This window comes from Haliotis cracherodii, unplaced genomic scaffold (genome assembly GCF_022045235.1).
Source record: "Haliotis cracherodii isolate W230 unplaced genomic scaffold, xgHalCrac1.p SCAF_4, whole genome shotgun sequence".
NCBI lineage: Eukaryota > Metazoa > Mollusca > Gastropoda > Lepetellida > Haliotidae > Haliotis > Haliotis cracherodii.
The window spans coordinates 46578448-46600073 of record NW_027266297.1 but is presented as its reverse complement, the minus strand read 5'-3'; the positions used below and the strand labels follow the sequence as shown (position 1 = coordinate 46600073).

General features: G+C 41.6%; 1 protein-coding gene and 1 pseudogene across 3 annotated transcripts in view; one reads left to right on the top strand and one right to left on the bottom strand.

The window, feature by feature from the left end:
• Window positions 1–8039: 8039 nt before the first annotated feature.
• Window positions 8040–21626, bottom strand: part of LOC139480143 (HAUS augmin-like complex subunit 3) — a 57902-nt gene continuing 44315 nt past the window's right edge. For all 3 annotated transcript variants that reach the window (XM_071263174.1, XM_071263176.1, XM_071263175.1), the window contains exon 14: window positions 8040–8373. In XM_071263174.1, the coding sequence (XP_071119275.1) occupies window positions 8245–8373 (129 nt within the window). In that variant the 3' untranslated portion in view covers window positions 8040–8244. The remainder of the gene's footprint in view (window positions 8374–21626) is intronic.
• On the top strand, window positions 13756–16545 carry LOC139478282 (uncharacterized protein KIAA1958-like; annotated as a pseudogene).

Sequence of the window (21626 nt, the reverse complement as noted above, 5' to 3'; positions counted from 1 at the left end):
TTAATGACACATACTGAACATCTCACTCTATAATGACCCCCAAACATAGCATTGAATGACATGCAGAACATCTACGAAGACCCCCAAACATAGCTTTGAATGACACATACTGAACATCTCACTCTACAATGACCCCCAAACATAGCCTTGAATGACACATACTGAACATCTCACTCTACAATGACCCCCAAACATAACCTTGAATGACACATACTGAACATCTCACTCTACAATGACCCCCAAACATAACCTTGAATGACACATACTGAACATCTCACTCTACAATGACCCCCAAACATAACCTAGAATGACACATACTGAACATCTCACTCTACAATGACCCCCAAACATAACCTTGAATGACACATACTGAACATCTCACTCTACCAAACATAACCTTGAATGACACATACTGAACATCTCACTCTACAATGACCCCCAAACATAACCTTGAATGACACATACTGAACATCTCACTCTACAGTGACCCCCAAACATAACCTTGCATGACACATACTGAACATCTCACTCTACAATGGCCCCCAAACATAGCTTTGAATGACACATACTGAACATGTCACTCTATAATGACCCCCAAACATAACCTTGAATGACAGATACTGAACATCTCACTCTATGACCCCCAAACATAGCCTTGAATGACATGAAGAACATCTAGGAAGACCCCCAAACCTAGCCTTGAATGACACATACTGAACATCTCACTCTATGACCCCTAAACATAGCTTTGAATGGCACATACTGAACATCTATAATGACCCCAAAACATAGCCTCGAATGACATGAAGAACATCTAGGAAGACCCCCAAACATAGCCTTGAATGACACATACTGAACATCTACAATGACCCCCAAACATAGCTTTGAATGACACATACTGAACATCCCACTCTATGACCCCTAAACATCGCCTTGAATGACACATCCTGAACATCTCTCTATGACCCCCAAACATAGCCTTGAATGACATGCAGAACATCTAGGAAGACTCCCAAACATAGCTTTGAATGACACATACTGAACATCTACAATGACCCCCAAACTTTGCCTTGAATGACACATCCTGAACATCTCTGTATGACCCCCAAACATAGCCTTGAATGACACGCAGAACATCTATGAAGACTCCCAAACATAGCTTTGAATGAAACATACTGAACATCTACAATGGCCCCCAAACATAACCTTGAATGACACAAACTGAACATCTCACTCTACAATGACCCCCAAACATAACCTTGAATGACACATACTGAACATCTCACTCTACAATGACCCTCAAACATAACCTTGAATGACTCATACTGAACATCTCACTCTACAATGACCCCCCAAAATAACCTTGAATGACACATACTGAACATCTCACTCTACAATGACCCCAAAACATAACCTTGAATGACACATACTGAACATCTCACTCTACAATGACCCCCAAACATAACCTTGAATGACATATACTGAACATCTCACTCTACAATGACCCCCAAACATAACCTTGCATGACACATACTGAACATCTCACTCTACAATGACCCCCAAACATAACCTTGAATGACACATACTGAACATCTCACTCTATGACCCCTAAACATAGCTTTGAATGACACATACTGAACATCTACAATGACCCCCAAACTTTGCCTTGAATGACATGAAGAATATCTAGGAAGACCCCTAAACATAGCTTTGAATGACACATACTGAACATCTACAATGACCCCCAAACATAGCCTTGAATGACACAAACTGAACATTTCACTCTACAATGACCCCCAAACATAACCTTGAATGACACATACTGAACATCTCACTCTATGACCCCTAAACATAGCTTTGAATGACACATACTTAACATCTACAATGACCCCAAACTTTGCCTTGAATGACATGCAGAACATCTAGGAAGACCCCCAAACATAGCTTTGAATGACACATACTGAACATGTACAATGACCCCCAAACATAGCCTTGAATGACACAAACTGAACATTTCACTCTACAATGACCCCCAAACATAACCTTGAATGACACATACTGAACATCTCCCTCTACAATGACCCCAAAACATAACCTTGAATGACACACACTGAACATCAGGAAGACACGTAAAAGAAGGATGTATCAATATATAAGAACAAGTCAATGCTGATAGTATGCGCAACTTTAATCAATACATATACATCTTCACAGGGCAAATTTTCTTGAACATTATTCCTGGTATGAGTGGTGTCAGTAAACAGTCGGTGTTTGCCAAGGGGCTGATGTTATGAGTGTCAGTGAACAGTCAGTGTTTGATGGTATGAGTGTTAGTGAACAGTCGGTGTTGGCTGATATGAGTGTCGGTGAACAGTCAGTGTTTGTCAGTGGGCTGATGTTATGAGCGTCGGTGAACAGTTGGTGTTTGCCAGGGGGCTGCTGGTATGAGTGTCGGTGAACAGTCGGTGTTTGCAAGGGGGCTGCTGGTATGAGTGTCAGTGAACAATCAGTGTTTGCTGGTATAAGTGTCAGTGAACAGTCGATGTTTGCTGGTATGAGTGTTGGTGAACAGTCGGTGTTTGCCAGGGGGCTGCTGGTATGAGTGTCGGTGAACAGTCAGTGTCTGCTGGTATGAGTGTTGGTGAACAGTCAGTGTTTGCTGGTATGAGTGTCGGTGAACAGTCGGTGTTTGCCAGGGGGCTGCTGGTATGAGTGTCGGTGAACAGTCGGTGTTTGCCAGGGGGCTGCTGGTATGAGTGTCGGTGAACAGTCGGTGTTTGCTGGTAATGAGTGTCAGTAAACAGTCGGTGTTTGCTGGTATGAGTGTCGGTGAACAGTCGGTGTTTGCTGGTATGAGTGTCAGTGAACAGTCGGTGTTTGCTGGTATGAGTGTCGGTGAACAGTCGGTGTTTGCTGGTATGAGTGTCAGTGAACAGTCGGTGTTTGCTGGTATGTGTGTCGGTGAACAGTCAGTGTTTGCTGGTATGAGTGTCAGTAAACAGTCGGTGTTTGCTGGTATGAGTGTCGGTGAACAGTCGGTGTTTGCTGGTATGAGTGTCAGTGAACAGTCGGTGTTTGCTGGTATGAGTGTCGGTGAACAGTCGGTGTTTGCTGGTATGAGTGTCAGTAAACAGTCGGTATTTGCCAGGGGGCTGCTGGTATGTGTGTCGGTGAACAGTCAGTGTTTGCTGGTATGAGTGTCGGTGAACAGTCGGTGTTTGCCAGGGGGCTGCTGGTATGAGTGTCGGTGAACAGTCGGTGTTTGCTGGTAATGAGTGTCAGTGAACAGTCGGTGTTTGCTGGTATGAGTGTCGGTGAACAGTCGGTGTTTGCTGGTATGAGTGTTGGTGAACAGTCGGTATTTGCCAGGGGGCTGCTGGTATGAGTGTCGGTGAACAGTCGGTGTTTGCAAGGGGGCTGCTGGTATGAGTGTCAGTGAACAATCAGTGTTTGCTGGTATGAGTGTCAGTGAACAGTCGATGTTTGCTGGTATGAGTGTTGGTGAACAGTCGGTGTTTGCCAGGGGGCTGCTGGTATGAGTGTCGGTGAACAGTCAGTGTCTGCTGGTATGAGTGTTGGTGAACAGTCAGTGTTTGCTGGTACGAGTGTCGGTGAAAAGTCGGTGTTTGCCAGGGGGCTGCTGGTATGAGTGTCGGTGAACAGTCGGTGTTTGCCAGGGGGCTGCTGGTATGAGTGTCGGTGAACAGTCAGTGTTTGCTGGTAATGAGTGTCAGTAAACAGTCGGTGTTTTCTGGTATGAGTGTCAGTGAACAGTCGGTGTTTGCTGGTAATGAGTGTCAGTAAACAGTCGGTGTTTGCTGGTATGAGTGTTGGTGAACAGTCGGTGTTTGCTGGTATGAGTGTCGGTGAACAGTCGATGTTTGCTGGTAATGAGTGTCAGTAAACAGTCGGTGTTTGCTGGTATGAGTGTCGGTGAACAGTCGATGTTTGCTGGTAATGAGTGTCAGTAAACAGTCGGTGTTTGCTGGTATGAGTGTCGGTGAACAGTCGATGTTTGCTGGTAATGAGTGTCAGTGAACAGTCGGTGTTTGCTGGTATGAGTGTCGGTGAACAGTCGGTGTTTGCTGGTATGAGTGTCGGTGAACAGTCAGTGTTTGCTGGTATGAGTGTCAGTAAACAGTCGGTGTTTGCTGGTATGAGTGTCAGTGAACAGTCGGTGTTTGCTGGTATGAGTGTCAGTGAACAGTCGATGTTTGCTGGTATGAGTGTCGGTGAACAGTCGGTGTTTGCTGGGATGAGTGTCAGTGAACAGTCGGTGTTTGCTGGTATGAGTGTCGGTGAACAGTCGGTGTTTGCTGGTATGAGTGTCAGTGAACAGTCGATGTTTGCTGGTATGAGTGTCAGTGAACAGTCGATGTTTGCTGGTATGAGTGTCAGTGAACAGTCGGTGTTTGCTGGTATGAGTGTCAGTGAACAGTCGATGTTTGCTGGTATGAGTGTCGGTGAACAGTCGGTGTTTGCTGGTATGAGTGTCAGTGAACAGTCGGTATTTGCCAGGGGGCTGCTGGTATGAGTGTCAGTGAACAGTCAGTGTTTGCTGGTATGAGTGTCAGTGAACAGTCGATGTTTGCTGGTATGAGTGTCAGTGAACAGTCGGTGTTGGCTGGTATGAGTGTCGGTGAACAGTCGGTGTTTGCCAGGGGGCTGCTGGTATGAGTGTCGGTGAACAGTCAGTGTTTGCTGGTATGAGTGTCAGTAAACAGTCGGTGTTTGCTGGTATGAGTGTCAGTGAACAGTCGGTGTTTCCTGGTATGAGTGTCGGTGAACAGTCAGTGTTTGCTGGTATGAGTGTCAGTAAACAGTCGGTATTTGCCAGGGGGCTGCTGGTATGAGTGTCGGTGAACAGTCAGTGTTTGCTGGTATGAGTGTCAGTAAACAGTCGGTATTTGCCAGGGGGCTGCTGGTATGTGTGTCGGTGAACAGTTGGTGTTTGCTGGTATGAGTGTCAGTGAACAGTCGGTATTTGCCAGGGGGCTGCTGGTATGAGTGTCAGTGAACAGTCGGTGTTTGCTGGTATGAGTGTCAGTGAACAGTCGGTGTTTGCTGGTATGAGTGTCAGTGAACAGTCGGTGTTTGCTGGTATGTGTGTCGGTGAACAGTCAGTGTTTGCTGGTATGAGTGTCAGTAAACAGTCGGTGTTTGCTGGTATGAGTGTCGGTGAACAGTCGGTGTTTGCTGGTATGAGTGTCAGTGAACAGTCGGTGTTTGCTGGTATGAGTGTCGGTGAACAGTCGGTGTTTGCTGGTATGAGTGTCAGTAAACAGTCGGTATTTGCCAGGGGGCTGCTGGTATGTGTGTCGGTGAACAGTCAGTGTTTGCTGGTATGAGTGTCGGTGAACAGTCGGTGTTTGCCAGGGGGCTGCTGGTATGAGTGTCGGTGAACAGTCGGTGTTTGCTGGTAATGAGTGTCAGTGAACAGTCGGTGTTTGCTGGTATGAGTGTCGGTGAACAGTCGGTGTTTGCTGGTATGAGTGTTGGTGAACAGTCGGTATTTGCCAGGGGGCTGCTGGTATGAGTGTCGGTGAACAGTCGGTGTTTGCAAGGGGGCTGCTGGTATGAGTGTCAGTGAACAATCAGTGTTTGCTGGTATGAGTGTCAGTGAACAGTCGATGTTTGCTGGTATGAGTGTTGGTGAACAGTCGGTGTTTGCCAGGGGGCTGCTGGTATGAGTGTCGGTGAACAGTCAGTGTCTGCTGGTATGAGTGTTGGTGAACAGTCAGTGTTTGCTGGTACGAGTGTCGGTGAAAAGTCGGTGTTTGCCAGGGGGCTGCTGGTATGAGTGTCGGTGAACAGTCGGTGTTTGCCAGGGGGCTGCTGGTATGAGTGTCGGTGAACAGTCAGTGTTTGCTGGTAATGAGTGTCAGTAAACAGTCGGTGTTTTCTGGTATGAGTGTCAGTGAACAGTCGGTGTTTGCTGGTAATGAGTGTCAGTAAACAGTCGGTGTTTGCTGGTAATGAGTGTCAGTGAACAGTCGGTGTTTGCCAGGGGGCTGCTGGTATGAGTGTCGGTGAACAGTCGGTGTTTGCCAGGGGGCTGCTGGTAATGAGTGTCAGTAAACAGTCGGTGTTTGCTGGTATGAGTGTTGGTGAACAGTCGGTGTTTGCTGGTATGAGTGTCGGTGAACAGTCGATGTTTGCTGGTAATGAGTGTCAGTAAACAGTCGGTGTTTGCTGGTATGAGTGTCGGTGAACAGTCGATGTTTGCTGGTAATGAGTGTCAGTAAACAGTCGGTGTTTGCTGGTATGAGTGTCGGTGAACAGTCGATGTTTGCTGGTAATGAGTGTCAGTGAACAGTCGGTGTTTGCTGGTATGAGTGTCGGTGAACAGTCGGTGTTTGCTGGTATGAGTGTCGGTGAACAGTCAGTGTTTGCTGGTATGAGTGTCAGTAAACAGTCGGTGTTTGCTGGTATGAGTGTCAGTGAACAGTCGGTGTTTGCTGGTATGAGTGTCAGTGAACAGTCGATGTTTGCTGGTATGAGTGTCGGTGAACAGTCGGTGTTTGCTGGGATGAGTGTCAGTGAACAGTCGGTGTTTGCTGGTATGAGTGTCAGTGAACAGTCGATGTTTGCTGGTATGAGTGTCAGTGAACAGTCGATGTTTGCTGGTATGAGTGTCAGTGAACAGTCGGTGTTTGCTGGTATGAGTGTCAGTGAACAGTCGATGTTTGCTGGTATGAGTGTCGGTGAACAGTCGGTGTTTGCTGGTATGAGTGTCAGTGAACAGTCGGTATTTGCCAGGGGGCTGCTGGTATGAGTGTCAGTGAACAGTCAGTGTTTGCTGGTATGAGTGTCAGTGAACAGTCGATGTTTGCTGGTATGAGTGTCAGTGAACAGTCGGTGTTGGCTGGTATGAGTGTCGGTGAACAGTCGGTGTTTGCCAGGGGGCTGCTGGTATGAGTGTCGGTGAACAGTCAGTGTTTGCTGGTATGAGTGTCAGTAAACAGTCGGTGTTTGCTGGTATGAGTGTCAGTGAACAGTCGGTGTTTCCTGGTATGAGTGTCGGTGAACAGTCAGTGTTTGCTGGTATGAGTGTCAGTAAACAGTCGGTATTTGCCAGGGGGCTGCTGGTATGAGTGTCGGTGAACAGTCAGTGTTTGCTGGTATGAGTGTCAGTAAACAGTCGGTATTTGCCAGGGGGCTGCTGGTATGTGTGTCGGTGAACAGTTGGTGTTTGCTGGTATGAGTGTCAGTGAACAGTCGGTATTTGCCAGGGGGCTGCTGGTATGAGTGTCAGTGAACAGTCGGTGTTTGCTGGTATGAGTGTCAGTGAACAGTCGGTGTTTGCTGGTATGAGTGTCAGTGAACAGTCGGTGTTTGCTGGTATGAGTGTCGGTGAACAGTCGGTGTTTGCTGGTATGAGTGTCAGTGAACAGTCGATGTTTGCTGGTAATGAGTGTCAGTGAACAGTCGGTGTTTGCTGGTATGAGTGTCGGTGAACAGTCGATGTTTGCTGGTATGAGTGTCAGTAAACAGTCGGTATTTGCCAGGGGGCTGCTGGTATGAGTGTCAGTGAACAGTCGGTGTTTGCTGGTATGAGTGTCAGTAAACAGTCAGTGTTTGCTGGTAATGAGTGTCAGTGAACAGTCGGTGTTTGCTGGTATGAGTGTCAGTGAACAGTCGGTGTTTGCTGGTATGAGTGTCAGTGAACAGTCGATGTTTGCTGGTATGAGTGTCAGTGAACAGTCGGTGTTTGCTGGTATGAGTGTCAGTGAACAGTCGATGTTTGCTGGTATGAGTGTCAGTAAACAGTCAGTGTTTGCTGGTATGAGTGTCGGTGAACAGTCGGTGTTTGCTGGTATGAGTGTCAGTAAACAGTCGGTGTTTGCTGGTATGAGTGTCAGTAAACAGTCGGTGTTTGCTGGTATGAGTGTCAGTAAACAGTCGGTGTTTGCTGGTATGAGTGTCAGTGAACAGTCGGTGTTTGCTGGTATGAGTGTCAGTGAACAGTCGGTGTTTGCTGGTATGAGTGTCAGTGAACAGTCGGTGTTTGCTGGTATGAGTGTCGGTGAACAGTCGGTGTTTGCTGGTAATGAGTGTCAGTAAACAGTCGGTGTTTGCTGGTATGAGTGTCAGTAAACAGTCGGTATTTGCCAGGGGGCTGCTGGTATGTGTGTCGGTGAACAGTCAGTGTTTGCTGGTATGAGTGTCGGTGAACAGTCGGTGTTTGCTGGTATGAGTGTCGGTGAACAGTTGGTGTTTGCCAGGGGGCTGCTGGTATGATTGTCAGTGAACGGTCTGTGCCTGCAGCCGCTCTTTGATGCTCTCAAATGTCTCCCTCAGTTGGCCAGGTCTGCTGAAGAAGTATGTGAATAGGTCCCTCTCTTTGGCTTGGAGTAGATTGCTTTTCAACAGCTGTCAAAAACAAAACAATAAGCGTTTCTGTTACTTCAAGTATAGATCTTTTATCAATAAAACAAGAATAATAGCTATCAGCTATAATAGAGAATGTTTTTAAATGTGTTATTTATGTCACTTATAAATTACCTATACCACTTATTTATTGTTTACCAAACTAAACTTACTTTTGTACCTGGAGAAAGGTTCAGCTGATTTATGTTGAACCTTCCTGCCAACGAGGTGTCCTAGCCATTATACAACAGTATGTATCACATGCGATTCTTTAAATGGTCATCAAAATTACACTTTTCATAATTTTTGGAATTACTAAATAATAATAAACTGCTTTTCTATTTGGAGGATTTGGGAGCACTACAGTATATCTTGAGCAGAAATAGTTGGGAAATGGTAAAAAATAGATTTTTTCAATATAGCTGCCATGGTGGCCATATTCAACATCCGACTTCAATCTCTTAATCAAATTCAGATGTTGTCATTGGTTGGAATAAGCATGTGAAGTTTCAAAATTATCGGTTAAGTGGTTTCTGAAGAGATGATGTTTAAAGTGGGAGAAAATGCATTTTGAGAGAATACGTTGCATACGTTGAGCCCCACTGCTAACTACAGACGTTCCAAATTTCATGGCTTTAATCATAAATGACTTTATGACCATAGATATTCTAACAAAGCCACCATTCTGGTTTCTGAAAGGAAGTTTCTCAATAGTTTAACTAATAGTTTTCAAAAAAGCTTTTTCCAAAATTTAACTGGCAAGAACAAAACTGAATCTCAGCGTGTCGGTACACGTCATACAATTGTTTTATATTCTTTGACCTTGTGGTGTCTATCAAGGAGATTTTTAAAGATATTTCATACTTTTTTTTACCTGTTTTTATTAAAAACTAAGTACTATCAATACTAGTATCTAATATATTTGGAAATTTTAGTATAAATTTAATATTTATATACTTATCCTATCTCACCCTTTGCATGTATTCTTCTCCGATGCTATGTGGAAACATGCTTGAACCATGTTTCCAGCTTCTAAAAGAAAAGGATTCACCTGAATACAAGCCAGCATCTCCATGGTTACGACCAACAACTGGGTCAATTAGTGCTCCTGTCCACAGTAAGCTTGCCTGCGATGACCCTGTGTATACCTCTGCCAAATCGTTCTCTTTCACTGAGCTATCAGGCTAGAGGAATTAAGATTGGAGGATGGTCGTGTGGGCATATTGTGTGAGATAGGGTAAGTATATAAATATACAATTTAAAGGGGCACTAATCTCTAATGCCTTGCTGTCTGACACTGGCTGCTGGGGATCACAAGCTGCTCGAGTCGATTTGCTCGCTAACGCAACTGAGCGTGACAAGAGACAGCGTAAATAAACTTGGAGGCAACATCTGTTTTACACATATTTGAACACTGATTGGTTAACCGTGATCTATAAAGATTTCGACAAAGGGTGCATGTTAATTAATTTCTTCAGCCTAAACAAACAGACAAGTTATCCACATTTTCTGGTATAACCCTACACTTATGTATTTGTCGTCATTCACTTAATGAATTTATTACAGGTATAGTTAGTGGTAGCACCACTCAGATGACCTGACAAAGGTTCCCATTTGGCATTTATTGTGTCTGGGGTAATTATTCAATCTAAATCCAGGTAATGTGTGTTATGTAATATGCACGTGGCAGCCAAGCAAAAGATGAATGATCATTTGATTTACTTTTATGAAAATCAACGGATTATTCCTAGTCATCAAAGGATTAACAGATAATACGTTGATTGATTAATCACTGTTATCTTGCACAGTGGATATGTCATAAGTAAGTGTTTACATGTGTAGGTTTACTAAAGCAAAGGGAATACACTCATATCATGGCATGAAGTGCTGATGTAAAAACAACATACTTTGTTAACCAATAATTACGTTGATTGCTCATTGTTATCTAACTCAATGGATTTTTTTTTAAAGAACCATGGACATTATGAAAATAGTTGTCACGTGGGCTTTTTCAGCTGACCTTTAAGACTTGACACCTATGTTAAATAAATGAAACAAACTAAGTTGATCAGTTGAGAAACGAAAACAGGTTATAATATCCCGAAACAATATTTTAAATTATTTGATTGTTACAGAGACACGTGACATCGAATAAGTTTCTTTGTACAGCTGCAGACGAGTGGGATATTGTTCCTTTATGTGGATATTCAAGGATACCATCCTCGAACAAGGAAGCTGCCTAAAATTATACATATAAATTTGGTAGGTTGTAATTATGATATTTGCATTTTGTTTTCCTTCATTTGCTGTAACATTGAACAGATTTATTCTTGTTCCGCTACGTCTTGGCTGGGAAATTTTCACAAGTCTTTTCCTTTGTACATTCAATTTGTAAAATGTGATTCTCTCAGGCATTTTATAAAATGTCTAAATATTTCTACATATTTTGAATGAAAAATTTGTCCATTTCTTTAACAGATTGACTAAAAATGATTAAGACGATCAAATGGGCTTAAAAACAGCACAATAGATTATTATGTAGGATTAGAAGCCAAACAATATAGAAATGCACTTTTCATCTTAACATAAATATGTTTGGAATTCGTTGTTATAATAATACAGATGGACATATTTTTCAGTCAATTTATAGAATAACTGAATATTTAGGCTTTAATAAATTTCCTAAGTGAAAATTTTGCACATTTTGACTGTAAAAATATATACACGATAAAATAAGCAATGCTCAGGTGAAATATTTACTATGTGTTGCACGTTAAAAAAGTGTAAACGAAAATCGCACAATTACCAAGCAAGTGACATATCCAAACTTTGTCACCATTACTGATGCCACCCTCAAAGATACAGTAGTATAGGTAATGGGGGTTCTGCCGCAACTCCACTGGAGCTGGATTTATATACCTATACTGCTACTACAGGGGAATTTTTTATGCCAAAATGATTATGCGATTCAACGATAGTCATGAGTTGTATTAAACGAAACATCAATATTAATTAATAATGAATAAAATTTACTAAAGCCCACTAGGATATTGGAAAGGTGTAGGAGCAATAAAAAAATTAGCCACCGCGGCTACGGTATCTAAAGATGTGGCCAAGGATTGGTTAAAGAAACAAGCGATGTGGCAAATATATTTACCAGCACCTCGTTATATACCGAGGAAGAATTTGATATTTTTACAACGAATGAAGTTCATCAGGCTGACCTCTTGTTTCTTCCTCACGATAAGGTAAAACGCAAAACGTATGAATACGCTTTTACAGTAGTGGATGTGGCTAGTCGATACAAAGAGGCTGAGCCATTAACCTCGAAAGATTCAACAGAAGTAGCTAATGCACTGAGTCGTGTATATAAACGCGGACCACTATAATGGCCTAAGCAATTTCAAGTAGATCCCGGTCGCGAGTTTATGGGATCGATAACTAAACTGTTAACAAAGCACGATGTCGTTATCAGGCGTGGTGAAAGAGAAGCCCACCGCAGTCAAGCTATCGTCGAAAGATTTAACAGGACATTAGCGGAACGTTTGTTTGGCTATCAGTATGGGATCGAAATGAAATCCGAGCTATTGAGATCAACCGAATGGGTGACACGATTATCAGCCGTTGTATCAGCGCTGAATAATGAAGTGACGAGATTAATAGGGAAGAAACCATCCGATGCTATTAAAATGAAATCCGTGACTTCCGAATCTTCAGCACCGAGGAGAGGCAAAGAACGAAAACTTCCGGATAGAGTAAGGGTAAGATATTTATACCAGCCCGGTGAACTCGAAGGAGGCCTACGTCGCGCAACCAATCCCATATGGTCCCTTAAGACATATAACATGAGTCGATTGGTTACGAAAGAAGGAGAGCCGATTCTTTATTATCTTAAAGATGGACCGAGTAGGGCATTTGTACGAGAAGAGTTGTTCATAGTTCCCAACGGTACGGTATTACCACCATAACCATAAGCATAGGTAGTTACACCATCATTATCAATCCATCTCTTTGTATCTAAGCGGGATAATGATGTCTTGATCATTCTTAATCCATATATCCTATGATTGTAACTTCTTAAAGAGTTCATCTCGTGTTTGAACGTTCAACCGTGGAATAATGATTCTTTATACTGTTCGTGTTTGATATGCTTTTTTACAACATACTTCTTAACGCCCTTGGCTTTTCTTATCTTCCCATTATCGGACTTCTTTATAGAATACATCTTAGGCCTTAATCCGACATACTCCGCTATAGGGGTCCCAGCACATTCATCCTTCATCTTACCTAACACCTTTTTATTTACTACGCTGTGCAGTGGATTATCTTTTGGGTAATCGCTCGTGTCGTACATATCTATTTTTTCTGCCATATCTTTATACACATCCTCGGTTTGTATTTCCATCAACAAAGAATCTGTGTCAGTATATAACACCTCGCATCTATCGCCGTATTGCTTCTTAAGTTGGTTGTAATTAAAGTCATACATTAAGCGTTTTGACAAGTCGAGAATACTCATACCAACGTACACCGGTCTGTTGAATTTTATATTACTCTTCTGCAAATGCAACGCGGCTAAGTCGTTATCGAATATCTTGCTTCTGTTAAAAGCCGGACTGGCTATAAGATTCCTGAGTCTTTCTTCCTCATTAGATCTGACTAATGGTGGTGAGGTATTCACCCATTGATACACTCCTGAGAGACAGATCTTTCACGACCGCGATAACTTCCGGGCTTCGTTTTATAGAAGGAAGTTTTTTAATCTCATCCCACAGGTGATACGCTAGCATTCCTTGGCTATATAGTTGATTAGGAACGCCCTCGATAGTCAATTCTACTTTTGTAATCTTGGGATTGTAGAACTTCTCGGTATTTCTTTTAAACGCATCGGAAGGGTCCTCGAACAACATCAAAATACCCTTCAACGACCTCGTGGGGACGTTTAGATTGATATTCCACATCGTATCTTTTTTGTCCCTCGTGATCTTTCGGTGTCGCAGCACGCGATCGTACAAAATTGCTAAACTTCCTGTATAATGGTTACGAAATATCGTACTCCAGCAAGATATTGTCAATGGAATAGCTAGCATCTTCACCAGCTCTGATTACTCTACCGTAGTCATTAAGTGTAGGATATGGTCCGAAAAGGCACGATTATTTTTGCACGTGGGGCGAGTTCGAGGCCGTCAGGCCGAGAACTTGCTTTACGTGCAAAAATAATCCCATTCAAAATACATGTTAAACTAATGTCCACCCAATATACACGTGCATATATATTGGAGGGTCGTTCTTGTTTATGCCGAATCGATTGGAACTGCGCGCATGAACGCGCTAAAGTTCGAGCAAAACTATTGGAGCCCTCGTCTTATAAGAGCGTGGAAAAGCATGTGCGATTTCTCAATTCGCTTTCAGTCTTTGTACGTGATTAACATGGGAGATTCCGATTCCGAATCAGATATTCATTTCATTACACAAAATTGTTTTACGAGCTCGTACCAGGCAGAATTTAACTCAGATTTTGAAAGACTTATTAATACTGATATTGAAACATTTGACGTGGCTGTACCAGATTTTGGTGTTGGTAAAAGTGATATCTTGGAATCAAATGAGTTCTCTGGAAATGATACAGATTTGATGGAACGCTCTCAACAAGTAGAAGCAAGTATTCCCCAGGCCATACCAATTCCCATTACTACTCATACCATTGATGACGCAGACAGTATTTCCGGAAATAACGAAGGTCCTATTCCTAACCGTTTTAGCAATCCTGTGTCAGAGCAGGATCTTCAAAGTCTTTGTAATTCGGCTTTTTCTCAGAACACAGAAAACAAGAGTAGGTGGGCCCTCAACGTCTTCCAAGCGTGGGTCAAGGAAAGACAATCACGTGGGTTACGTGATGATGTCTTGTTAAACCCTGACATTATTGCCCTTTCGCATCTTGAAACAGATCTTAATAAAACTCTCATGCGTTTCTTGGTAGAAGTACGAAACCAAAAAGGTGAAGAATATCGGGGAAATACGTTATATGAACTGATTGCGTCATTGCAATACTATCTCCGAAGCCATGATGTCGAGATTAACGTTTACGAGTCTCCTTATTTCAAGGGAATGAGAAACGTCTTGGATGCTCGCATGAAGTCATTAGCTAAGCAGGGTATTGGCATTGAGAAAAGACAGGCAAATGTTGTTTCAGTTGATCAAGAGGATATACTGTGGGAGAAGGGTATGCTCGGCGAGGATACGCCTCAAAAGTTGCTAGACACTTTGGTCTATCTCATTGGCTTAAACTGTGCACTTCGAGCTGGAGACGAACACGGGAATCTTCGTGTGGGCCCCAATTCTCAATTTCAAATAACAGAAGATTCAAGTGGCGTCACCTATTTGAAATATACTGAGGACATTTCTAAGACAAACAAAGGCGGCTTAAAAAGTCGAAAATGTTCAAGGAAGACCATTCGAGTGTCAGAGAACGTTGAACTGCCACAGCGATGTCCAGTTCGACTATACCGCAAATACATGTCTCTGAGGTAAGTTTTTAGGCATAGAATTGAATTTAAAACAGTTTGTTGCAGTCAAATTGTTTATTATGTGATTTGCAATTGATCTGCATGTGAAAAAATAACACTTTTTTCTCTTAAATAACAGCAACAATCGCACTTAAAGTACATATGAATCTTTGCTTAATTTACGTGGTGTGAATCCCGATTTCAAATTCTTATAATTTTTGACTGCAATGTATATTTCAGACCCAACAATGGTAAATGCAACGCATTTTACCTGCGACCACTGCACTACATCAAGGAGGCCGTCTGGTATGCCGATTGACCCGTCGGGAAGCACCCGTTACGTGCAACAGTTTCCAAACTCTTCAAGCAAGCTGGTATTGAAGGATATTTCACTAATCATTCTCTTCGAGCAACTGCAGCTACTAGACTGTACGATTCCGGCCTGGACGAGCAATTGATAGCCGAACGCACTGGACACAGATCTCTGGCTATCCGTAGCTACAAGGTATTTGTATTCACTGGTGTTTCTAGATGTGTCGTATAGATCTCAAGTCCTGTCGGAAATCCTAAAAATTGAATTTTCGCCTTTACTCTCAATATCATATTTTTAAAGTTTTACTGAAATACCTAATCTAAATCATAAATGCTCTGTCTGCCTAGGATTTTATCATTTTTATGTTTATAATGAGCAGTTTCTAATTGTAAATTTACAGGAGGAAGCTTTATCCAAAATATTCTACTTTTGCAGGAGCGTTGTATATCTTCAAATATGGGGGAAAATAAAGAAATTAAGGAAATCAGAAACAGACTATAAATTGATGCAAATGTAGTTTTGTAGCACATATTTTTACTGTTTAAAATGATGCTTCATTATTGGTTGCTAATATCAATGTTGCGATAAATGGGTGAGTTAAATTTCTTATTTTTTTTCATCGCCTCACCTATTATTTAAAACCTACTCCCATAATGCATATATCATTAGATGTACATAGCCAAACCAGGGTTTATGCCATAACGTTTAAAGTACTTTCTCTCATCCTAACATAAAGATAACTTTAATAAAGATTTGACATTTTTCTCCCGGGAAGCAGTCGTTTCATTTTTAAATGATAACTTTATGATTCCTAACTTCAGTCCCATTCTCATAAAACCGCTTGGTTTGATAATATTTGCCTTTGCCCCCCCCCCCCCCCCCCCCCCGTGATTATAGTCTATTTCACACATTTAGGTGCACAAATGAATGAGTATCCAACGTTTAGCTGTAAACATGCATTTGATGTGATATTTCTTACAATCTTTACTGTATGAACAATGTACGATTTATCATTTGACAACGTCCAATATGCATTCTAAACTCGCACAACACTTTTTGTTAGAGAGAACATCTGCACAGATGGAGGACCGAGTAGACGGAGTTATTCAGAGAAAATCGAGAGCCTCTGCAACTGTTACATCTGCCGCCTCTGGTCCCGCTATCGCACCTTCGAAAACGTTGGTATCTACCACCTCTGCTGATGCTAAATCGGCTGAGACAATGTTGACACCTACAGCGGTTCTGGATGAAACGTCAACAGTCGCAGTAACAGAAACAACTACAGCCGAGAGTGCAGCAAAAAAATCCATGAAACTCGTATTACCAGATGGGGCAACTTTGTCGTTGTCTTTCTGAAATAAATTTAATTTCTAATGTGTCTCCGTTTCATTTACCTCAGAGGACAGAAATCATGGTAGTTTTATAGTGTTAACACAAATACAGGACGGTTCGTGTATTTGGGATTTAGTGCCTTTATTACAAACAGAATTTCAGTTATATCACGGCGGCATGTTCACTGCAGAAGAAAAGCCTGCCAAACTATTGTGGTTATGTGTTGCAGGGTAACGTGCGAACGTCGACTGGCATATGCAAACCAATGGTGAGCGTAGTTCCTTAACTAATTGGGAGGGTGCGTTTCTACGTTTTGTCTATCAAAGTTCACAAACACGGTTCGACTGACATGATCGGCTAATGGAGTTTAAACTATTGGAGGGTGCACATTAGTTGATAACTATTGGAGGGTGAACATTAGTTGTTAACTATTGGAGGGTTTATCTGCAATACACCGACTACTGGAGGATTACAGCATGAATGCGCACGACCCAATTCACACGAACATTCATGTGACCTATCGCCTAGGGATACTTGATAAAAGGGCATGTGGGAATCTAGTAATTCAAAGTCTAGGGGAATATAGAATCGTTTACCTAATGCGACCTTATCTTTTACGACAGTACTATCACCATTTTCAGCACCTATGCACAGTCTCAATGTGTTCCGATTACAAATACCTTGGTACTGTAAGTTTTCCCGCTCTTTATCCGTTCTCCATAGATACATGTAACAATGGTATACATCGCTATCATCGATACTCAAAACCTCATTACCGCTAATTTTAATGGCGATGTTCTTAACGATAGCACGACCTATGTTCTGAACGGGCTCCCTGTTAACGTCGTAACAAAATAATCGTAAATGCTAGTCGGACAGTTCCGAGAACTAACACATCCTGTGCGCCAAGATTAGGAAAGCGAACCAGAAGCGCTTGATTCTGATCAATGGTACTAGGGTTATTAGTTATAGTTAAAGACTGACGAATTGCTTTGACCCCTAATGGATCTCGAAGTCTACGTTGTGGGTTTAACTTGCGTCAGTATTGTGAAGACATTGTTATATTGAAATTATATAACCATATGTTTAATATAAAATGACTGATTTTGATCTAGATTATTTAGATAACCCGAATCCAGTTGAAGAGAGTACTCATGAAACCAGCTTTACGAATCTTAACAATGAAATATTACAATCAACCGTAAATGATGAACTTTTGAAACCAGCCGTTGATGATTATTACGATACCTTTAAAGATGATAGTCCTATTGGTCGTGACTATTCAAAGTTTGAGATAGATAGTAAAGGAATATTGCGACTGCGTGGCTCTCCGGATATTGATCTTATGCATTATCGTACTCGTAAGCCCCTAGCCTTGTCTACGATAGCCGCAAAAAAGGCATCAGCACTGTTCGTGACGAATTAGGTTTTGTGGACTACTACCGACGAGAAAAACTTCCCGCGAAGACTACTAAGGCTCTTCGGACTGTGCGTGATAAACTCGTTAACAACACAGATAATTCGCTTCCTCGATGGTGGCCTCGGACGGACTCGGAGAAATCTTAGATACCTATTACGATAATTCCACGTTACAGGTACCATCCTCGGAGTTTAGTATAAGGGAATTACGAGGTCTTGACAAGGGAATGCGAACAATGCGGGGAGAACTAATGAATAATACAGCCAAGATATCCGAAATCGACAAGCATATAGCTTACGAGAAAACAAAACTTGAACAGGCGGGTGATGAGTTCAGTAGATGCCGCGTAGCGGAAAGATTGCGTAACTTAGAAGACGAAAGATCGGCCCACCTCGAAGCAGCTTCCAGTAATAGAAAGGCACTTCGTTCGCAAATCAGTCGAATTCGAGAAACTATCAATCAAGTCCTCAACGATGACACTACACTGGCCGATAAAATTAAAACATTTTTCAGAGAACAGGGAATAACCATTGCCAGTATTTTAACCGCGTTGGGATTTATTATATCGACTTTGACTCTCGCGTTAACCGGTGGCATAGGTGATACAGGTGGTAGCGGATAACCGCCTACGTTGGATGGTATAAAAGAGTGGATAAAAAAGCATTTAAAAGCATTAGGTTCAGCACTGGGAAAGCTCGCTGAGAAAGCCGCGGCCGCACTTCCTGGTATAATAGGGAGTGTTGTTTCCTGGCTATTGAATTTATTAGCTAAGACCACCACTTGGCTTAGTCAAAACTTGTGGGCACTGATCGTAGCAATTGCAGGGCTGTTGTACATATCCACTAAAAACTATTTAACCAAATCATGAGTAAACCAGCCGCGACTCCACCTAATACAAGCGCTGTTTTTTCATCGATATGCTGTTGATTCTTAGCCGCAATATGCGGTGACACTTGTGGTTGTGCGTCAGTAGATGTTTGTGATACATGTGGTGTCTGTGGCTTGACTATTTCCGTTTCACCTGTGATTGTTTGCGTTATTAATTCAACGTTTTTATACCTGGTTTTTCTTGATCGGTAGCGATAACAATTTTATTACTATAACCGATCACTTGACCGATCTTAAGTTCCATATTACTCGGAGACATGTATAATCCCGGCGCATAAACGTAGTCCACTTTGGATTGAGCGTACTGTAATACATCTTGAAAACGTTTTATAGACAATGGTATGTCAACTGGTGAATTAATGGCGTCCTCCACGTTTGCGACAAACTGTTTTTGTGCATCGAACGCCGTCCCAGTACCAATAATGGACGTTCGTGTTTGCGATTGTGCACCGAGAATTGCCCATACATAAGTTCTTATCGATTCATTAAATCTTACAACTCCTGGGTTAGTAAAATTATTTTCCGTTTTATCATTAAGAAATTCATTCCAAGCGTTTGCGGTATCGTTCATTTGTATAAATTTTGTAACAATATAAGCCAAACCACCCTTAAAACTCATAAGAGAACCTCTCCAATCATTACTCGAAAGTTCCCGGCCATGATTAAGATTATGCAATCTTACAAAAAGATTGTCTATCTGTAAGAATTTAAATGGATCGAATGGTTGGTGAGTTTTTTTAACTAAATCATCGCTGACTTCTTTAACAGTTCTTTGTCCGCTGTACGGAACACCTAGACCATGGTTTGCTCCTTTAATGCGCCAATCTTTACTCGTAGAAACATTAAATTCATTACAAATACGCTCATACGCGGACCTATCATAATTATTATTTGTGGAATTCCACGCTCGATCCTGTGGTAATGGAGCACTAATTTCTTTAAGCATATGTCTAATCTGATAGTACACGTGAAATGTTATAACAGACTTATTTAGTTCAAATCCTGGGGAATAAAGAGATAGGCCACATCCCGTTGTGGCACACCATATAGCAAAGTTTAACTGATTCTGCCAAAATTTCATCGGATTGTGAAACCAATCGTGCACCATTTTATCGCTAGTTGCCGTGACTCTGTATTTTTCAAAGATACCGGGGAATTTAACGAAAAATTCAGCACCAGAGGCAGTTACTATTATCGATTGATTAGTAATGTATCTCGATTTCATATTTAAGTTATGATATAGTATCATTGTATATTTAATATGTATGTCACACTCCCGGGAATAACAAATGGTCAGTCTATTCAACTGCTTCATACTATCGATAACTCGGATGGACAACTCGAAGTCGCTCTATGTGATGTAACGTATTACCCTCGGTGGACCAATATAAGTGCTGTGAGAGGTAATAATGGGGTAAATTTATTAGGTGAAAACTATAGAATTATTGGCGACACCATTTTTATACCTGATGGGTATTACAGCGTATGCTCACTCAATGATGTATTTTTTAAGCCTTTGGGAGCTATTCTCACACAAAATGAGTCGAATAAAAATGTATTTCTTTACAATGCCTTAGCAATTACACTTGGAATTACACCACTCCCCGAACATATAGAACTCAACATAACAATACATGGAGATACATTGCCCGATTTAGTTCCCTATAAAGAGTTGTACATCCACCTTGATCAAATAAGCACGACGGATAATATTCAATATAATAGCGGTAGAACGGAATCTTTCTCATCGTTACAATATAAAAAATTAAAGCGTGGTATTATTTCAGACCTCAAAATTTCAGTATTAGATGTAAAACACCAACCTGTACATATAGGATACTTAAGTGTAACACTCCATATTATAAATAATGGTTGATGCATCAGGCCCTGGAACGCTCAGAAAATGTAATACAATTGCGCTTTCCGATCTCTGAGACACAGAAGGAATCGATAAACCCGGTACCGATGGTAAGTTATACGCTTTACACTTACACGATAATGTATACAAGCGGATAGAAGTTACATTCACGGGTAATCTAGAAGATTTAAGCGATGTCGATGTTAGTAGACTCCTTAAAAACACTTCGTACAGTATTACTCGCAACGACGATAAAAAATGGACTATGGTCGACGCAAAAATCGAGTGGCTATTGAATATCGTCATTACCCCACCGTATGTGATGATGGGTAAGGGACATAATTTAACTAAGATAATAAATAGTGGCATCGTACTCGCGGCCTATATCCCGTCAAAACGAAAAAGTGTGTTAGTCTCTCCCCTGCCAGAAGACCCAGGTCACATGTTATTAAGTTGTCCGGCCTTACAAAAAGAATTTGATAATATTAAAGTTAACTTGAGTGCAATACCTAATATTTCTACTCTTATTTTTGAAGTCTTGTTCGGAGATGCACCGGTAGATGCCTTTGAAATATTACCAGGTCTTTCGATTAAATGGCTAAAGAAACACGAGCGTCGACGTTGCAGTATTATATATATCGGAGCATCACCCGTTGCAACCCTCGAGGGGGTCCAAATTATTAAAAGTGACAGTATTTCTCTTACTAAGATATTCTTGCCATATAATATACATTTGATAATGTTGATGTATACTCTCAAAACATTTAAGCAAGACCAATTAAAGACTATTATGTGATCGTAATATACACTATGAGTTTATATCCGGCGCTCGCTGAGACATTTGAAAAGATGGAAACTGTTGATGGATTTCGATTACATCAAATAAGCGACATAAAACATTGAATAGAGAAGGATAGGGAGTTGAGACTTGGATTGTAT